Genomic DNA, 19,905 nt, shown 5'->3' with positions numbered 1-19,905 from the left:
CAGAAATTCCATGAATACATTTATAAATTATTAGGAAATTAGCTCATTTCTATGAGAACGTTCCTATACATATAGCATTGAGTAGCACCTGATGAGCTCTGTTTGCCGTATCTGAGTTGTGTCTTATGTCACATATATTTTATGTGTGCTACTTAAAAGGAACAGATTACACTTTATAAATCTTATTTTCTAGGAAGTAATGGTCCTCAGAAATTCTGCATTGAAAAAGTTGGTAAGGAAACCTGGTTACCAAGAAGTCACACTTGGTGAGTTGTTACATGTAAACTTTCTGTACCTTTAGAGGTTCTCTCTTCTGACCTTGCATTGACCAAATCAAATGAAATCTAATTTGAATCAGTTCTCTATCTCCATCTTCAGCTTCTTTGATTGATCTGACATGCCAGTAGTGAACACTTATGGTTGCCCTATTCTTAAATTTTGCTGCTGTACTGTACGGTTCATCAGTATCAGATCTGTCAGAAGTATGATACCGTCCTTCTTGCATAGAACTGAGAGCTGTTTACCCAATTCTTTATTTTAGAGAATATTAACTGAACAAAAGTCATGTTGGTATTAGGTATATAGAGTTATTAGATATTATACGGTAACATTATAAAAGATAAATGTATAGTCATGAGAAAAAGTAGCGTGAAAGAAATCACAGCAAACATTCAAAACAGGGATGCTTAGCCAATAATGCAGATACTTTTTCCTGCCAGGCTTCAGACTATTTTTGGCTTGGCATTCCTATGCCAAACTGGTGCAACGGGTACAGAGATCAGTTTCCTGTATATACTGTGTGCAAAATGGACACACCTTCCTTTGGCAACAGTGTGACAATAATATTCATCATACTTTTAAACTACTTCAGGGAATCCTCTGTTTTACCATTTTCTCCACCGGTGCTGTTTTTTCAAGGGATGATTGCAAGAGTTAAACATCCCCCTTTGTCTAAGATACTTTTAGGGAAGACATAGAACGAAACAGAATTTTGGCAGAAGCCTTTTAGGGCAAAGTTTAGTGGGAAATAAATCCAGGCACATGTAGGAAGGAGAAAAATCAAGGTTTTTCATGCTCTTTGTGGAATTTGGAGGTGCATCAAATCAGGATGATATTAAACTTCATGGTGAACATTTCCTTTTCTGTGTATTGTAGTTCTCTGTATCTTGGGCTGTCTTTAGTCTTCAAAGGTTCTGTTCTTCCTCTGATGTGGTTACAGTTTCTTTAAGTATTCCTCTCAAACTGTCTGGTTTTACTGCTCATAGAAACGTCAAGGAAGTGAGATTGCAGTGATTGCTATTTCATTTCTTATTGGTAGATCAGAACTTTTTTAACTTCTACTGTAGCAGTCGAGTTCTGTAGTGTTCTAGATGGGATTTAGATAAACTTAACAAAATTTTGTTTTTTTCTGCTCAGTTTTAATCGTTTGGATTTGCCACCCTATAAAAGCTATGAACAACTAAAAGAGAAGCTGCTCTTTGCCATTGAAGAAACAGAGGGATTTGGTCAAGAGTAGAAGCGGCTTCTAGTCAAAAAGGAGATCTTGCATAATAAAAGGCCCAGCCAACTAAAATTGCACACTTAATTGTATATAAGCTTTTTGTTCTGTACAGTGATCTTTCTGGAACTCTAAAAGTATAATTGTTCTCCGTTCTTCCACAAAGATATGCAAAACAGTTCAGCCTTTTCTACTTTTATTTATTGCCCTTCCAAAAGACCAGAAAAACCCCTCATAAATTTTGAAAGCAGACAAGAGACTTATTTAAAATATATATAAAAAGTATAAATATATATACTAAAAGGCTCTAGTTTTATAGAGCTTTAAGTGTATGAAAAGTTGCAGCCATTTAAAAGGGCCTGGATTTGCTTTATCTTGGCTTTATTATTCTGAAAAATGTTTAAACTGCTCTATGTTCTCTCATAAGAAACATCTCCAAGTTTGTTTCATTGCATGGCTGTTCTAAAAGGTGTTAAAGGCTTAGGCCATACGTATCCTAAATATGTAGAAAGATGCTGCTGGTATTTGAGATGACAGAATATGTTGTTCTGTCAGTTTAATTTTTTTAAATACGTAAATAGCTGATATATCCCCCTCTACTGATGTAGCCAAGGTCATGAATAAAGCCTTTACTACTTGCACAAGAGTCATGTAAAATAAGATGAATGTGATTTAATGTTGAAAGGAATTGGTGCCACTGTTCTGACATTGTAGGAGCTGAACAGAATATTTTAATTCATTTGAGCAGCATTGAAATTTGTTTACATATTACCTTGGGTTATTACCATGAGGATGTTAGGTAATTTAAAAGAAAAAATAATAATAAACGAGAAAATATTACACATTCTCTCCTTGGTCTGGTGTCTTACAGGTTTCTTTTTGTTGTTGTTGTTGTTTGCTTCCCTATTCAATCTGTGATGTCCTTTTCACAACTCTGTAGAGTATATTAATGTAAACTGAGCTGTAAGGGTATACAAAAGGTAACGTGAACTTTGCTGCTTTCTATATTCATGTTCAGTTTCAGTTACTTGATCTAGTAAACCCAAATAAAATGAAAGTTACATAAGCTTTGCACAGGTAAAAATGTTCTTAAGTATTAAATACTCTCATTTCTCTTAAGTTCTTACAGAAATTCACATGTACCTGAATTAAGTAAGTATGTCTAAAACCTGTCATTCTTTTATGTAGGTCAAGTTTGTCCTAAGTGCACAATAATATAAAGCCATTTTAAAATTAGTTTTATTGGCATTGAGGGCATTTGCTGAACTGCAAAGATGTGTTTAAAAAAAAAAAAAAATTAACACCTTATTCATGTGAATTATATTAAATGCTACTTTTAGCAAACCGTGCTTCCTTATTATAGAGTCAAAACATGTTTAAAATTACCATTTGTATTATGCTTTAAATATTAACTGTAAATTCCATTACATTTCACTTATACAGAATTTTGTACACACATGAAAATGATTTCTTAGAATATGATTAAAAACACTTCTGTAACATATCATATTGCACTGTTAAAAGTGTACATGCAGGAAAAAATAGTTATATCTGTTCATGTATCTTTCCCATACAGCAACTGAATTCTGCCAAAATTTTATTTTTCTACATATTGGATTCTCTGGAGGCTTTGTAGTCAATATGCACAGCTTACTGTGGAGCTGTTAACCTGTACATAGCTTTGGTAACACCGGTAGTGCAACAGGCCCAACAGACTGCTATCTTACATGAACCGTCTGTAAGAGTTTCCACCACTTCGAAGGTTTTTCATACTACACCAAACATCTTCTGCAAAACCATTTTTGTGACTATAGCATCAAATTAACTTCAGGTGCAAATCCACTTAAATTATGACACATACTGGTTAGAATGGAGGAAGCTTTAAAAAAGAAACAAACCAACAAATATCAGAGGCCGGGCAACAGAAGCGTGTGTGGCTTGCCTAAAAGACAGTTAAGAGGGCTAAATGTCATAGAGTTGAACTTCATGAATTTGCACTAATGAATGACATGTTGACCCACTACCAACTGCTGAATTTTGTGAATCTGTGAGTAAGTGAACAAAATAATAATAAAAAAGACAGCACATCCCAAGAATGTAGTTGCTTTATTGTTTCAATAATTTTAGCTGTCTCACAATTGCAATAGCTTTTCCTGTGGGGAAGGGTTAGTAAGCAAGGAAAAAGCCAAACCCACTGGCCTTCTGTACATCTATATGATCTATTAATTGGTTTCAAAGGACTGACTGAAAGCATGGCTCTTAAAGGGGGAAAAAAAATATATACCTCTGTGTGTGTGTGTGTGTGTACAGTTAACTTAAGACTTCTGGGGAATTTCCCTAATACTGCATTGTAACTTCTTCTTTTCCTATTTGGATTCCTCATAATTCAGCTGTACTTGGGGGGAGGGAAGTCAGTGAAGAGGAAAGGCAGGACATCAGATAAGGGAACCAGTGAGGTAATACTACTTGAAGGAGCTACTGTGTAGTTCATGGGTTCTGTCTGTTCCTTTTTTCCTGCAAGCAACTCAGCTGCTCTTCTCTGAACACTCAACGATCTTTACTTGGTACCTGGATAGCCTTCCTCTTCGTGCAGGTTCTGTTCTCTGCAGCACAAAAGGCACTGAAGTGAGGTGCCTCTGCCACAAAGCTGGTAGAAGTAGTTTTGTGCATGGCAAACATTTTTGTAGTGTGTGAGTGTAGGAAATTTGAAGAATCTCTCTGAAACACTACATGTCATCCACCCTGGCACTGTGACATAGTGAAGACTTCATTCTGATACTCTACTAATAGAAAAATAAGAATTACTTTACCATAGTGGAGAAAAACATTTTTTAACTAGTTTCATGATCTGAGGCTAGAATTAAAGCTCTAGATTGTCCCTCAGATGTGGGTTTTCACTACTGACTTGGCACAGGTTTGGTTTGGTTTGTTAGTCTAAGCAATTTATGCCCTTCATCTTCCACCTATAGACTTCAATATCCTTCTCTATTAAAGGGAACGCTAGGTATTTATAGTCAATTTGTTCTAGAGTGTTAGATTTTCCACTGGCAATACTGTGCATATTTGATTGCCTACCATTTTTTCATTATTTGGCCCTCTTTTTCTGTTGCATAATCAGAATCTGTTGTTTGGAAAATCTGTAAATATTTTCCATGCTGGCTATCTAACATAGGTTAATATATTTTTCTGGTGAAAGTTCCTGCTAAAATAGTAGCAAGAATGAGAAGAAAGTTTTACTTTAGTTCTACAAACAGACGTCTGTGTGCTTCCAGACTGTAGTTCCAAATACTGGGAGTATGCATTCCTCCTGTCATCACTGCCTAGGGGAGGGAGTGCATATGTCCAGCAAACATTGTGCAGCCCCTAAAGCCTCAGAATTCACAGCCTCTCAATGTGCAAACAAGTATTCGTATTTCACAGAAAGCTGCTCACTGCATATGCTGGTATCACCCATAAAAGGATTTTCTTAGGTGTTCCCTACTTCAGGGTTGTTTTTTTAAACCACAGCACTTTTTGCAAAGTTGAACACTAGCATTTAAGTGTATTGGAATTAAGACTGCTTGTGCAGCCTTAATGAGAAATCTGTAGGAGCATCTAACACAGTAACATATATTATTCTTGAAGGCTGTTGAACCCCACAGGAGAATGCTCTAGAGAAACTGCATGTTTAAAATTGTCATTGCCCTGTACCTCCTTTCCTTAAAGTTATGCTAGTCATGTTTCTTATTATCCCCCATATGTAACTTGTAGCTGAACAGTGTAAAAAACGTAATTAAAAACCTGCACAAGCCCTGTCCCTGCCTTTCCCCTCCGATATATATACCCTGCTTCTCCATGAAGCCCTTTATTCCCATGTAAATCAACAGACACAATCAAATAATGGAACAGATCTTCTAGCTGACAGTTTAATCAAAATGAGAGGAAGATAGCAGGTTATATTAGGCTATACTTGTATACTTGTATTAACAGCTCCAATAAACCAAGTAGGATTTGGGGTCTTTTTCCTATGCTGCTCAAACCTGAGGCACTGAATTCCCATTATCTTGTTTCCTGTTATATAGAATTAAGCAACTCCAAAGCTTCTTTCTGTACCTGAAAGAAAGAAATATATTCATAACAAAACAGTGCCAGGTAGTTATAAGCTCTTCTAGCAGAACTTACCCTGCAAGCACCCAAACGTTTCACCACAGTTCTCTAAATTCAGAACCCTCCTAAGACTAGTTATTTTATGCTGTAGTTCAAGATGCTCAACACTTGAAACATGAATGGGAATAAAACCACTTAAGCCAGTGCCTTCAGTGTAACTCTCTTACTAGATGTAGTAAGTTTATTTGAGTTGAATACAGATGATTAACTCTTGGTTTGCTGTAGTCCAGTAGTAGCATCTAGTAAGTTGTCCAATATCTGACCATAACCAACCAACCTGGGGTTTTCAAAGCTCTGGACAGTGACTAAGGAAGCGCGAGAAGACTGTTTCTGAGACTCCCTTTGCCTAGAGATTCTGGATAAGGTCTAATAAAATTTGAATATGACCTAACATCTATATTAAAAAACAAAAGAAAAACCCAACAACTTCTGGTCCTGACAGAGCAAGCAGTGCAGACAACATAAGCCAGATACTGCTGATACTTAGAGGTAACATGTTCAGAAAACCTATTTATGCCCACACCTCTGTCAAATGCAGACACAAGAATTCCAATTTCTTTGCATAGGCCAGTTTCCTTCTTACCAGACTACCAAGTCTAGTTCCTAATGAACCTCTCTGGGTTCAGCAGCTCTGCACCCTCTAGGGGGTGGGGAAATAGATGTTTGTACCAGGAGGCCAACCACAGCTGGAGCAGATAAACAGTTTAACAACCTGGCTACTGCACAGAAATCACTACTGACTCCTTTTGCTTGGTTCCTAAAGGGAAGATTCTGTGATCACTGGTTTCATGTGTGTCCAGCTACTAATAATGGTCAGAAGAACCAACTAATTTCATACATACCTGAGACCACTACTCCTTTAGGCTATTAAATTCCTATAGACTTTGCAAAGCAGTGGAGGAACGGAACCCATACTCATATTTCTACTGAAAGATGTTACTGAAGGAGCTCACTTTTGGGAGAAGCAGTTCAGGCCTTACTAGAGAATCTATAGAGGGGAATCTCAGTAGTGTTTCTTCTGAGGTGTGGAGTGCAAAATCCTACCAACAACTGGGACATTCAGAATGTCACAACACATTTGGATATTTTCTGTAACAGTTAAAGCATCTCACACTGCAACTTAATGCTAAATGAATTAGAAGTCAATCAACCAGAAGAAAAATCAATTGGAAATCAAGCCTTGTTAGGCCTGATGCTAACAGGATTGTTTATGAAAGATAACTGCAATTGAATGCAGTTTTAGGTCTGAACAAGTCTAATGAATTACCCCTCCTGGAAGTGCTCTCTATGTGTTTAGGTAGGAAGCAGATGCCTACCCATCCAATCCAGGATCCTTCTGAGCAGTTCAGAAGGGTAATTAAGTGCCACATGTCACCTAGGATTGGAGAGCTGCTGTCAAAGATACACTGCTTCCATTTGTCTCAATTCAGATCATCTGAATCTCTCCCTAGGGGCCTGGAAAAGGACTGCAATGTTAAGTTTTATGGATCTAGCAAGTTTTTGATACATCCATGCTTTTTAATTCCTCCTGTTCATGTGGTTTTTAGCTCTTCCAAAATATGATTTCTACCCTTCTAGTTTTAGGCATATGAAAAGTGAATCTGTGCTCAAATAGAGGTAGGTTCGCTCAGTTGCCTGCCTTAACTTCAACAACACAGTAAAGAGTGGGTTGCTGTTAGCACTACAAAAACATCATGAAGAAAGGAAAACAGTTCTTTATAATAAACAGAGTATTTCCAACCATTGTGTTCAGAGGCAGTTACCAATATACTAAAATTTTCTGGTGTCTGGATGTGATCCCGGATTATAGGTGCTGAACTACAACTTGCTCTGACTTAACTTTATAAAACATTCTACTGCCATGATGATTACATGGTTCACGTTGGTCACAACACACATGTTGGTTACAATATAGGATTGTACTATTACACTTCTTAACTTCCTACCTGTTTGTCCTCTTCTGTATGTGCAGGATACTCCTTTGCTTTGCTTAACCACAGAAGAGCCATCTTTTTATTGTTTAACTTCAAGTATGTCTTCCCCAAAAAGAGCAAATTTTTGCTGTAGAAATTTGGGTCAGCTGTATAGAGACAGGAGAAAAGCTTTAAATGAGAACAAGCAGCATAGTATCAAAGCCATGATACAGCTTCACTCCTTTAAATACTTATTTTGGAAAAGATGAATATTATTTTGGTTTTTGATCAGAAGGAAGCCAATGTAAAACCTTTACCTGCTACACTTTGGTCTCATATACAGTTATATTAGCTAGCATCTTGTTAGTTAATATACTCAATGAAACTAGATTTCTCAGAAGGAGCAAAGCAGTGAGCTTATTGCATAACTGCTTTGCACATTCTGTGTTCTTCTGGACAGAAGGTGCAGAAGGTGCAACAGGCAATGCAACCAGCTTAGCAAGTATAGCAAGGAAATGAAGGGCACACTTCCTAGCTTCAGGCCACGTGCATACAGGTATTAGTTTAGCCTTTGCTCCAAAGGAAGAAAACATGAAACCGTTTGTACCCACATCTAACTTTTTTTAAGGAGAGATTTATTTTATAAAGCATGCTTTGGCTCTCATTATTGAAGACTTGTCTTGCCTACTGTTCATACTGATAGCACAGGCTTTCTCTGCTGCTGGATCTAAGGTCAGGATTCAAAACATATGGAGGTGTTTTGGAGGCAAATTCTGAGATTAAGTCCACCATTCCAGTTCACAACTGCATTACTTGACACCCAGGGGAAGATCCACAATGAAATTTTACCTTCACTGATGTAACTGTGTACAAATTTCTCATAGAACACTGTCTTCCCTTGTCTTCCTTTATCTTTCAGCTAGTCAGTTTTCCTTATGGCTTCACTCAGAGAAATAATAGGTCCATATTTTCTTTTACATGTGGACAGTTTTACTGCCAGTTAGACTGGCACTATCCAAATAGCTTCTTAAATAATAAAAAAAGCTTGCTTTCTCTGTTGTTCTACTTAGAATACAGAGGACTTTTGAACTTTAAGAAAATTTAGCAAAATTACAGAAAATTCCTTTTTGCTTGCTTCCTTCCCCTGCATTCCAGTTGAACGCCTTGGGGAAGAGTACTTTGTTACTAATGAAGGTACAAATTACAGTTTAATACTTATTCTGGAAAAAACCCTCATGGTACATTTGTAAGCTATGATAGTAAGCGTGTAACATACTTTGAGTATCTCTGATGAAACATTCCAGTGTAACAGTCTAGTTGTTGACTAGCACAACAGGCTGATATGTTTATCAGCGGATCATACGCTATTAAGATAACACCAAAAGCGAAAGGTTTATTTCAAGTCAGCATTCATAAAAGATACTACTCTATCCAAAAAAGCCAGATGGATTACCTTCCTCTGCCATGTGGAAGTAATGAAGAGCCTGCAAAAGACAAGGTTGTCGTCTTTAAAATGGAGAATAAACTGAGCAGCAGTCAAACTAAAGCCTTACATGCATGTTTCACATAGCTGAAGGACTTCCTGTCCATGAACTTGCTTTTATTAATTCAGCATGCTACCGATGGTTCTCATTCAGTGTACAATCAGATTTGACATCTCAACAGAACTAGTACTTATCCAACTACTCCCCTGCCAACTTCCACCCTAAGTACAGTACCTCCTATTTGTCCCTAGCAAATTGGATTGTGTTTTTCCAGTCTTCAACTTGTCAAGATCATTTTGAATTTTATTTATCCCATCCAGCATATCTGCAGTTTCCCCCAGCCAGTTCTCATGTGTAAATTTAACAGATGAATCAAATCTTATGATTCAGGTCATTAATGCCTGACAAATACTTCAGGGAGAACCAATTCCTACAGAGCACCGGTTAGTATCCTCTTACATGAGAGAATGAACCTTTATGAAATCCACACACATTTTCTAACTAGTTCCTGATCCTGAACATCACAAATTTCAGTCCATTCCTACCACTTCCTGATATTACTAGCTGGAGGGAAAATACTGTCAGAGAACTTCAAGTGTGGACATACCTACGAAACATATTTTGTACTGAAACTGCAGAAGTCTTACCAGTATGGCTCAACTACAGGTTCTGGGACAAGTTTGCTTCTTCAGCCACCTTAAGTGCTACAGAACTTGATGCTGGGACTGGCATGATTCTGCAGTATTCAAAATCCTGGCTGACACTTTGTATTCTTCCGAGAGTGATTTTCAGCAAAACTTACAAGCTTGACATTCCATTAAAAAGTTTTATTTCTTTTTAATCAGAAATGAAATTGCAGCCTTCTACAATTATTTTCTAGTGCCTCCTGCCCCCCCCCCGAAAAGAAGGAAAGATAGTGGGCCAGTTACTGGTTGATCTAAACAAAGATTGTAACACCTGCAACAAACCCTCCTATTACCAACTGATCAACTTTCTATATATGTACAAGTGTTTAAATAAGATGCATCCTGTGTTAGACACCCTAGAAGATCTACATCTGGACAGTATGGTTTAGGGTATATGAGAGCAGGAATTTTCATAGCAAAGATGAACAAAAATACTTTCAGTTGAATAGTACCACACCATATGTAGCCAGGGGAGGAGAAGGTATTTGTTCATGGCAAGTAACAAAGCAAGCGGTTGCTTTTTCCATTTATCATAAAGGGAAAAATTCTAATAGTTCTGTCAAATAAGTACATGGTCTAACACTAACATATAGATTGTCAGCACTGGAACTACTACAGAGAGTTATCTGCAATAGAACGCAATAGTAAATACAAACTAAGTTACATACAGCTTTTTGCTTTCTGCTGCATAAACTACATGAAACAATTTTCACTATTCTGTGTGTGCTACAGCTGAAAAAAATTAAAGATTTTTATGTTTTTAAGTGTCCCTCACTTTCCTGTTATATTCTCATTTTATTACAGTTGGAAACTTGCAAGTCCATGCTTATTCCATAAGCAGAGGTCAGCTTTGTCAGGAAAATTAATACAAGTATAATCAACAGCTTTGTGGGGGGAATAATAATCTGCGAAACATTTTCACATTGTACCTCTTGAAATGTGGAGGTTGGTGGTGTGGCAAATAGTGTTGCAGCTATTTTTCTTTGGTACCATGGCATTTCAGCAAAGGAGTAACACCTGGAGCAAAAGGAAACATTTGTATATACCCTTCACATTTTTCTCTTGCTTTCACATAACATTTTTGTATCTTGCACTTGATAATTGTTGTTTCCAAGAGTCACAACAACTCCAGCCACACTGTAACTTCTATAAGCAAGTTCTTACAACTGCACAACAAAATAGCAAGATGTCTGAAGTTGCTGCATAGCTCTGCTAAAGAAGTTCTGGTGTGTCTTTTACTAGGAACTATTACATTAGACAAAACTGGAGACGGTTATTAACCATGGAACAGCTTTTGAGCTTGAATGATTTTTACAATTTATGTGTATTTGATATTGTTCTAATATATTTGCAAAAAGGGCACAACTGAGTCATGTCATTGCCTTACCTCAACACTACCTTGTTTTTCTCAATTATTAATATAAAGCAGATCTGCAGTACATTCCTGAAAGGCTGATCTACAAGAATAAAAATAAACCCAAGAATCAAACTACTGTGTTCTAGGCTAGGCTGTTCTATGCTGTTTTCTTATCTACTAAATAACAAAGGTAATTAGTCACCTACCTTAGAGACGCTGGAAGGATTAAACATTTGTTAAGTATTTCAAATACGTAGAACATTCCAGGTGTAAATGTAAAACAATGCTGTTCACTTTACTACCCTCCCACGATGAGTATAAAAATATTATTCACTGTGTAAAATAGAGCACTCTAGAGGAGGTGAAAAATTAATAAATGCAAGTATGAAAGTGTACAGAGGAGAGTGAGGCAAAGCATGGAATACACAGTCTGAGTTCAAATTTTGCCACCAGAGAAAGGAGAAAAATACTCAAGAATTGGCTGATACCCAATTCCAGTTTCACATGAAGATGCTCTTGGTTTCAATAATGAGTGTATTTAAATATACAATATGGGGATACTTGTATGCCAAAAGCAATAATAATCTCACATTTCTGATCATTTTTTCTAACTTTCCTTAGGAACGTCTTACTTTCCAGAACAAGCTTCCTATCTTAAAACTGACCTTGAGGCTCATTCAGTTGGTAGCATATGCTTCTGATTAGAAATTTGGACTATTGAATTGTTAGGTCATGTGGGAATGAGTGGTGGATGCTGAAAAAACAAAGTAAGTTTGTAAACTAATAAGAAACTCCGGAACAGTAGACTGTAGTTTACTCTGATACTCAAGGGTCCAGAAAAAAAACCACAAAGAAGGTGCCTGTGGTTTTCAGTATTTTTTTTTTTAAAGCTACAAATACACTGGCTTTATTTATTTTCAATCGATCTCACAGCAAGAGATTTCCTGTAAAACAATGTAGCAGCTTGGTTTCTTTCAGACAAATAACCAGAAATGCTGTCTGGAACCTCTCACTAACACATAAAAGATACCGCTTTCAACCACACTGCTTCCACAGAATGCCCTGGTTAGTATGGAAGTTATCTTTCCAGTCCCTTTGCCTGCTACGTAATAGCAATTCTTAGTACCAATTTTGCTGAGCAGCAAATTCAATTTCAGAGATTTTTGTGAACGAATATGCATTTATAAGCTGCCTTTACTTAAACGTAGCTTTTAAAATACAGTGTCATGACAGATTATAATGGAAGTATTTTCAGAACACATCTCACTTTTGATAGCTTTTCACTATACACAGATTGTATTAAGGTGCAGCCATCAGTGAAATTCAGCATAAATTCAGTGTTGAGTTTTGTCTCCATTCACACCAGTAGAACAAAATGAGTACTACTCACAGTCTCTGATGTCTGCTATGGAAACACACATCTGCAAAATGAGTTTTTAATAGTTCCATACAGTAAAACAAATAAATTGAATGAACAATTATTTTTCATCTTTTTGAATTGCATAAGAATTAACAGCCAGACTTTTTCAAGGCATGACATCCCATACCCTTTCAATAGGTTTTCATGTTTGCATCAACTAATTACAAGCCACTGAATTATTCCAAGCATTTCTGCAATTTGTGTAAGACATATTCTGGCATTTTTCTTTGCCACATGCTAACTTTTGTTTGAAAATACACCTTACCAAATGCCTATAAGATGAATTGTTGTAGCATCTTTTGGATTCAGTTCAATGGCTCTCTAGTGAGGGGGGGGAAAAAACAACACAAGATGTAAACAGTTGTTCTGCCACATTTGGATTAAAATACATTTTAAAAAGTAGACTTGTTACCCTACTGTTAATTAAACCAGATTAACAGTGTGTAGAATTTCAAGGCAATACAGTATTCAGTGCACAACTAAATCAGCTCAAAAAAATGAATATACTGATATATTTCTTAGCACTTCCGTTTAGTAGATCATTAAGAATTTCACATGAGACTTGGTGTGTTCAGATTTTGATATAATTTCTGGTGATATAAATTTAGTAGTCCTTTATCTTTTCCAGTATTTGTCCTTTACTGCTACACAACCCAGTTAAAAGGATGGCCACACATCCATTTCTCAATAGCACATTCTCAACAGTTACACTTTGTCTAGTCCTAAGAGGTGTCAAAAGCACTTCAGCTACTTCAAGACTCCCTTCTGTAGGGACTTAAGTTTACCGCAGGAGATAATTTGTACTCCTTGTTGCTGGGCATTCAGGACTATCACAATAACCCAAAGTGTCACCAGGAGATTTGAACAGAAGTACATTTGCAAATTTTTGTCAAAAAACAGTTCATAACTGTCATAGAACCTACATATTGGATGCATTAATGCTGTCATATGCAAAACCTGTTTACCTGGAAGTGCTCTTTGATAACAATGGCATTTCCAATTTTAGTCTTGATTCCTTCAAAATCTCCAACATCACTGAGGCAAATTGCATACCACTGTAATTCAAAGAACAAAAATAAAACATCTAATACAGCACTATAGCTATTAATAGGAAATTAAAAAAACATAAAAAACCAGAACAGCTGCCACCACCACTAATAGCAACAAGCAAAAAGTATTTGTTATGAACAGCTCAGGCAGCATCAGAGCAACCTGCTGGTCTGCATGCGTAAGGGAATCCATGTCCCCTTCTTATCCAAGATGCCAACACAATTGACTATACTGTTACCTCTCTGCCTGTGAAACAGCACAAAAAAAGAGAGCAGAAGGAAGCCAGAGCCTGAAGTATTTCCAGCGAAACTCTATGGAGCTACTATTGTGCACAAACCACAGGCTGCATGTGGGGCGTGTACAACATTTTTAAGGCTACATCAGAAGAGGATGAACTGGTAATACCAGCTGTAATCAACCTGATCAGTCACCTCTTTCTATGGACCTGCACACATTTAACCAGTTCCTGTTCCCTTTTAGCTGCAAAAGTCTAAACTCTGATCTTCCAGAAAAGTTAGGGAGAATTAGAAATCTCACTCATTCTCAACTGAAATGTTAAATTATGCTGAAGTTTGCTGAAACTGCACAATGACATTCATTCTGGTTTCTACTGACAGAAATCAAAGAACAAGATTTCAGTTATTTTGCTTGGCTCACCTTGTGCGCTGCAAAATTTGATTCATTTTTTTCCAGTGCCTTTTTTGCATACTCAAGGGCTTCATACGCCAGTTGTCTTTTCTCCTCTGCAGAAGTACTACTAAGCTGAGCTAGATCTCGTGATGCCCGCGCCAGCCGCCATAACAACTCTGCGTCATCACTAGTTATGAACAGAAACACTAGCGTTTTAAAGCAATAATGGAAACAAAGCAAGCAAAGGTCTTAAACCAGTCTTTCAATATGGATCTCAAGTAGATGATAAGACAACAGTGTATCATCTATCATTCTATGCTATATACAACCCAAAGGTAGCAAACAACAAATGAAAGCTCTCCATTATAGACTGCGTGATGATACCTTCGTTTGGCCATTCTGGTCTGTGAAACAAACATATCTGTAGGAAAGGGCATTGTTTTCTCAAAAAAGATGCATATTTAAAACACCCAACAGTACCACTTGAAACACCAGAAGGAAAACAAGGGCTACTTTGTTCTTAGCTAGATGGTATTTTTCCCAGCATTCCACTGATTTAATATTAATGTTTACTGGGAATGTTTAAAATATTATTCATCCTTTTCCCTACAGTTGTACCTAAATAACGAAATTCTTCCTAGAACAGTGAAAAAAACCATAGATTAGCCATACTACCACCACATGAAGATGTACATTTATATATTTATTTATATCACTGTATCAAATGGTGTATGGTATGTTATAACCAAAGATAAGGGATTTAAAGTTTTATTATTTTGTTAACCTATTGTTTTAAAACACTGCTTGCACTTTACTACTAGCTAACTATCTTTTTAATTTTGGCTTACTATTTTAATAGAGGCTATAATATTATGTTTAGAAAGTCTTTTGTAGGTTCTGGCTATAACACACCCACATCCTGCTCTGCACCCCCCACCACCCCCCCCCCAGCCCCCAACAGGAATACTGAAGTCAAAACTACTAGAAACCAAAAATATTAAAAAGCATACACAAGTTACTGCTAAACTCAGAGTATTAATAAAAGCCAGTTTTCTTAGCTGAAGTAAAACTGAGTCACTGCTCACAGCACAGAAGTACTGATCTAATTAACACAGTAACACAGAACTAGCAGACTCGTTTTTCAGGTAAGTCACAAAACTGTTAAGTACTACTACTGGAATCATTACTCCTCACAGAAAAATTAGTATTGTTACACACTTTGTAGCAAGCTTACTCCTTGCTTATGACATGGTGTCCCTTACAGGCTAGGACCTTCATTTAACTTCCCAGGCTTTGTACTTGTGCCCCTGGCAAGAACAAAAACCAAAAAACGAACCAAACAAAAAACTCCAAACAAACAAACAAAAAAAAAGAACTGAAAACTACTGGAAAACTACTGGAAACAACTGAATAGTTGATTTCCTCCCAAAGTGTTCTAGGAGTGAGATGCCTTGCCTCCTCCAAAGGAATGGACTCCTCAGTTTGCAATGCATTTTCTGCTTTTTCCTTAAACAGCTTGTCCCAGTTCGCTTATCAATAATGCTTTGTGCAGTTAAGACATAACTACATGTATAAGGAGCTTTTTTTGTTCAGACTCAAATCCTAACATGAGACAAATGAAAACAGAAAGAACAGCTGGTCAGCAATGAAAAAGAAATGAAACAGTGACTCAAAAATTTTCAGTACCTGAATTCTAGGTACTTTGATCATTTAGTAACATGTAGACACGTTATGAGTTTTTGCATTATATTTTAAAGGATTATTAGAGTAACAAAACCAACAAGCAAAAAACTCTGCTTTGCTGACTGAAAAACCTGACTGTTAACTGTCACCTTAAACAGCTACCAGTCCTTTCTTCATTCATTTTTCCATTATGAGGAAAAAGATCGAGAGTCTTTCTTACCTGCTTACATAAGGGTGAAAGCAAGGTCCTCCAGCATACCACAATGAGAATATTAGTTGAAAAATTGATACAGAAGACCACAGAAAAGAAGACACAGTAATGTCTCAATGCAATCAATTACCTATTTTTATGCTGAAGCAGCTGCCGATACAGCTTTTCAGTTTCTCCACTCCCATACAGGTAGTCTGCTTGCTCTATAACTTCTTCCACTTAAGAAGGAATTAAAATTGTGGAAACAGAAGGACAAATTACATGTAATTAGGACATTATAGTATAAACAAAACATTTTAGAGCAAGACAACCTAGCTGAAACAAAGAACAAACCTAGTTCCTTTTTAGGCCATCATTCCAAATAATTTACACCCACAGCAGGATTGAATAAGTTACATTTACAATGAACAACCAGGAAGAGAAACGATGCTGAATACATGCTTCTCATGAAACTACACAACCGCTTTCAGCAACAGCGCTTTGGACATTTAATGGATTTAACATTCAAAAATCTCTCTCAATGCATCAGACTAGAAGCAATTTGTTTTCCTTGTGAAAACTGTAGGAAAAGTATGAGGGGCAAGTGCAGTAGAGATCTGAGTAATAAACCCCCTTCATTAGTATATGTACAAAATTTAAATCTAATAATAAAAATGAAAAAAAGTTTTTAAAATAGTCTTCATTCTCAGTATGGTTCCATAGTTTTGCCAGAATATGACTGCAGATTGAGTGGGTCCCATTATCTTACTCAACAGGCCAAAATGAAACATTGCTTAAAGGTTTTCTGACTTAAGTCCTTAAGATTTTCACAAACACGACTCCAAAAAATACAGTTCATCTACTGAAACCTCTTATGTGTTCAAGATACTAAAAGCAAAAATAATTTTGAAAATCAAAACTGGCTTTCTAGAGTATCAATTTATGAACTAAGTACCCGTCGTTCTTATGAACATCAATTCTTTTTCTAGAAAATACTTTAAAACACAACAGAGATGGGGGAGTACAATTTCCACAACTGGTTGAATATAATAATATGTAAATAAATACAATATGTATATAGTACATGAAACAGCATTCCAGAAATGGAAATATCAAACACCACACAATACAGGATTCTAGCATGAAAATAGATGGGATTAGGAGGAAAACTACCTAAAGGTAGATAATTCTACTGAGGTATATAACTGTACAGGGGAAGAACAAACTCTGAGTTTACCCTTCTGCCAATATTAAAATATGAAAAAACAACCTTCCAAGTCAAAAGCCTAGTCTAAAGTCTTACACAACTTTCAGCTATGCTTACTGTCTCTTTGGTATTACTCCTGGGTTTGTGATCAAATTTCTAAGTCAAAACATAAGCTTATAAACATGATTAATTTTTATGAAGGGGGGTAGAGCTTTTTTCTTTCCCCCAAGTTATTTACTGAATATGGTAACCACGTTTCACAGCAACACAGTTTTATTTATAGAATAAAAAAAGCCCTGAAGGCTACTAAACACAAAAGCCTCATGTTCAGCTTAAAGAGATCCTAGAATATAAATCACTGAAGATCAGGAAAGCATTCTAGATAATTTTTAACCCTGCCATCTCTAAATGCCTTCTGTCAACCATTTAAAAGATAACAGTCTACATGGACTTTGGATGTTAGTGTCCCAATATTAGCTTCATGGTACATCTTCAGTATTATCTGCAGTGAACTGTTACGTTTATTTGATGAGACTCCCTGAACACTATTAACATATCTAATGACTAAATGCTCAGAACACAAACTTCTGAACACATTTGCTACCAGGTGTTTCACATAAACTATTAGACTTTTATTTAAGAGTATTTTTCAGGTATTTCTTTTCTACTCTTTATTTTCACCATATCTACTACTTGTCTTGAACAGAAAGCCCACTAACATTGTTTTTCTTGGCACTGTAAATGCCAGATTCAAGTCAGAGCACTAAAAAAGACCAGAGGCAACGAAGTAGTGTTATGTAAGTTCCTCATGGGAAATTTTCTTATTCGTGTACTAAATAGCTATCTTAAATTTATTTACTGAATCTCCTTCTATTACAGCAAATGAAACAGTTCCTTATCTGTTCAAAAGTCTACGTCTGAATTTTTGTTTCTATAAACATAAACATCTAAGATGTTCCTCTCTGAGACACAGAGAAACAGGTTATCTGAACTGACTGCTATCTTATCTACACAATAAGAATACATTTCAGTTAGGCTCATTCTCCATTCTGTTAGGCTTACTCTCAAAACCCTTAATTTACCACATGACAGACAAGTTCTAAGTCTACAACAATATCCCTTTTTAAAATGATGCTATTTTTCTTCTAGCAGTGAGACTATCTTTATTCAGATCTTGAAAAGGACATTTTATCACTTGTTTCTATTCTTCTCCAGTAGGTAAAAGCAAGGCTTTTCTTCCGCTTTGTCAGTGTGACAAAAATACAAGGCATTTCTCAATCTTGTTTGAAACGCAATCTCAATGTTGTTCAACTAGATTAAATGGGAATCACACAGTGCTCATATTGAAAATCTGAACTAACTAAGATTTTTAGAAATTGATTAAGGTTTGGTCTGCATTCCTAACTGAACCATAACTTTCTCAATAAGTTATTTAAAGCTTGTGCAACAAGTCAGGTATCATACACTTTGTGCATATGTTATATCCTAGGCAGGATGAGCTACTAGATCTGCTTTCGGTAACACCTGAAAGAATCACTTGCTGAACTGCTACAAGGCTACCCTGAATCAATTCAAAAGCATTCTGTCATGGAAACGCACTGCATGCAGACTTAATGGAGAAAATAAAAAGCATTGCACATTTTCCCTATATAACTCTGGCACTAAAAATGTTAAGTTTCACATTAGAATAACTTATGTACTTCAGAATTTTAAAATATTACCTTTGAAGCTTGCATGAACCTCAGCAAAGCCAGAAATCAGCTTGTGAGCTTCATAAACCAAAAAGGTCCCTGTTGAAAGCACAACCCCTCTTTGAAGGCTTTTTCTAAGCACCTGCATGGGATCATAAGATCTGTATTAATAAACATTGTCGCTCTGAGCTAGAAGTTCTTCTCATCTCTAGCACGTTATATTTCAGATTTTGAACAGAGAAAGACTTTTGAAAGTTAAAAGAACCTTCATAAAACACCACATCATCAAGAGGTATTTTAAGTTTTTTCAACAGAGGGTCATAATGACTCCTTAAAATATGAACAGAGCACTAGACTGAAAAAAAAAAAAAACCAACCACATAAATATGGAGCAAACACAAGGTAAGAAGCAAAAACAGCAAACTCGTGTTTTTCAAACGAGCACCGAGATCCCAGCTTTTGCAAACATAGTCCAGCCCTTCGCTCCGTCCCCGCCATGCCGGCCTCTCCCCCCCAGCCGGCTGAGACGCCCCGGGGCGGCGAGCGCCGCGCACACGCCCCTGACAAGACCCTGGAAGCGGCCGCGGCCGCGCCCGCACCCCCAGAGCGGCAGCCCCACTACCTCTCTCCCGCCGGCCCCGCGGCGGGCGCCGGGCCACCCCCGGCCCCAGGGACCGCACGTCGCGCCTCCCGCCTCCCGCTGGAGCGGCCTCCCCAGGCAGGCGGGGCTGCGGCGGAAGCGCCGCGCCAGCGCCAGCGCCGCCATCGCAGCAGCCATCGCCACCGAGCGCCGCCGCCAGCACCGCCCCCCGCCAGCGGAGAAACCGGTCCGTCTCCCAGCCCTGCCCGGGCGAGGCGGGGAAACAAGGGCAAAGGCCGCCCGTTCCGCCTGCCAGCCGGCCGGCCGCCTCTCCGAGCGCCAGCCATTGCGCGGCCCCGGGACCCGAGCC

General features: G+C 37.5%; 2 protein-coding genes across 4 annotated transcripts in view; one reads left to right on the top strand and one right to left on the bottom strand.

Annotated features, from left to right (window-relative positions):
- WWP1 (WW domain containing E3 ubiquitin protein ligase 1) overlaps positions 1 to 2,345 on the top strand; it is a 67,269-nt gene extending 64,924 nt beyond the window's left edge. For all 3 annotated transcript variants that reach the window (XM_074816347.1, XM_074816359.1, XM_074816337.1), the window contains exons 23-24: positions 194 to 266; positions 1,417 to 2,345. In XM_074816347.1, coding sequence (XP_074672448.1) covers positions 194 to 266; positions 1,417 to 1,516 — 173 coding nt within the window. In that variant the 3' untranslated portion in view covers positions 1,517 to 2,345. The remainder of the gene's footprint in view (positions 1 to 193; positions 267 to 1,416) is intronic.
- Positions 2,346 to 5,375: 3,030 nt separating this feature from the next.
- RMDN1 (regulator of microtubule dynamics 1) lies at positions 5,376 to 19,887 on the bottom strand. Its single transcript, XM_074816434.1, has 10 exons — positions 19,578 to 19,887; positions 18,986 to 19,097; positions 16,209 to 16,296; positions 14,212 to 14,371; positions 13,470 to 13,559; positions 12,770 to 12,825; positions 10,657 to 10,744; positions 9,011 to 9,041; positions 7,591 to 7,724; positions 5,376 to 5,590 (listed from the first exon to the last, which is right to left on the bottom strand). Exons 1-10 carry the CDS (start codon positions 19,731 to 19,733, stop codon positions 5,552 to 5,554), a joined length of 954 nt encoding a protein of 317 aa, XP_074672535.1. The 5' UTR covers positions 19,734 to 19,887; the 3' UTR covers positions 5,376 to 5,551.
- Positions 19,888 to 19,905: the final 18 nt, after the last annotated feature.

This window comes from Strix aluco, chromosome 1 (assembly GCF_031877795.1).
Source record: "Strix aluco isolate bStrAlu1 chromosome 1, bStrAlu1.hap1, whole genome shotgun sequence".
NCBI lineage: Eukaryota > Metazoa > Chordata > Aves > Strigiformes > Strigidae > Strix > Strix aluco.
This window is presented reverse-complemented; position numbering and strand designations above follow the sequence as displayed.

Excerpts from the sequence above, each read along its gene's own strand:
- RMDN1 (XM_074816434.1), bottom strand. The coding sequence starts at position 19,733 with ATGGCTGCTGCGATGGCGGCGCTGGCGCTGGCGCGGCGCTTCCGCCGC. Across the intron at positions 19,098-19,577 it reads GCGGGGCCGGCGGGAGAGAG|GTGCTTAGAAAAAGCCTTCA; the intron begins GTAGTGGGGCTG and ends GATCCCATGCAG. Across the intron at positions 13,560-14,211 it reads CAAATTTTGCAGCGCACAAG|TGGTATGCAATTTGCCTCAG; the intron begins GTGAGCCAAGCA and ends TTTGAATTACAG.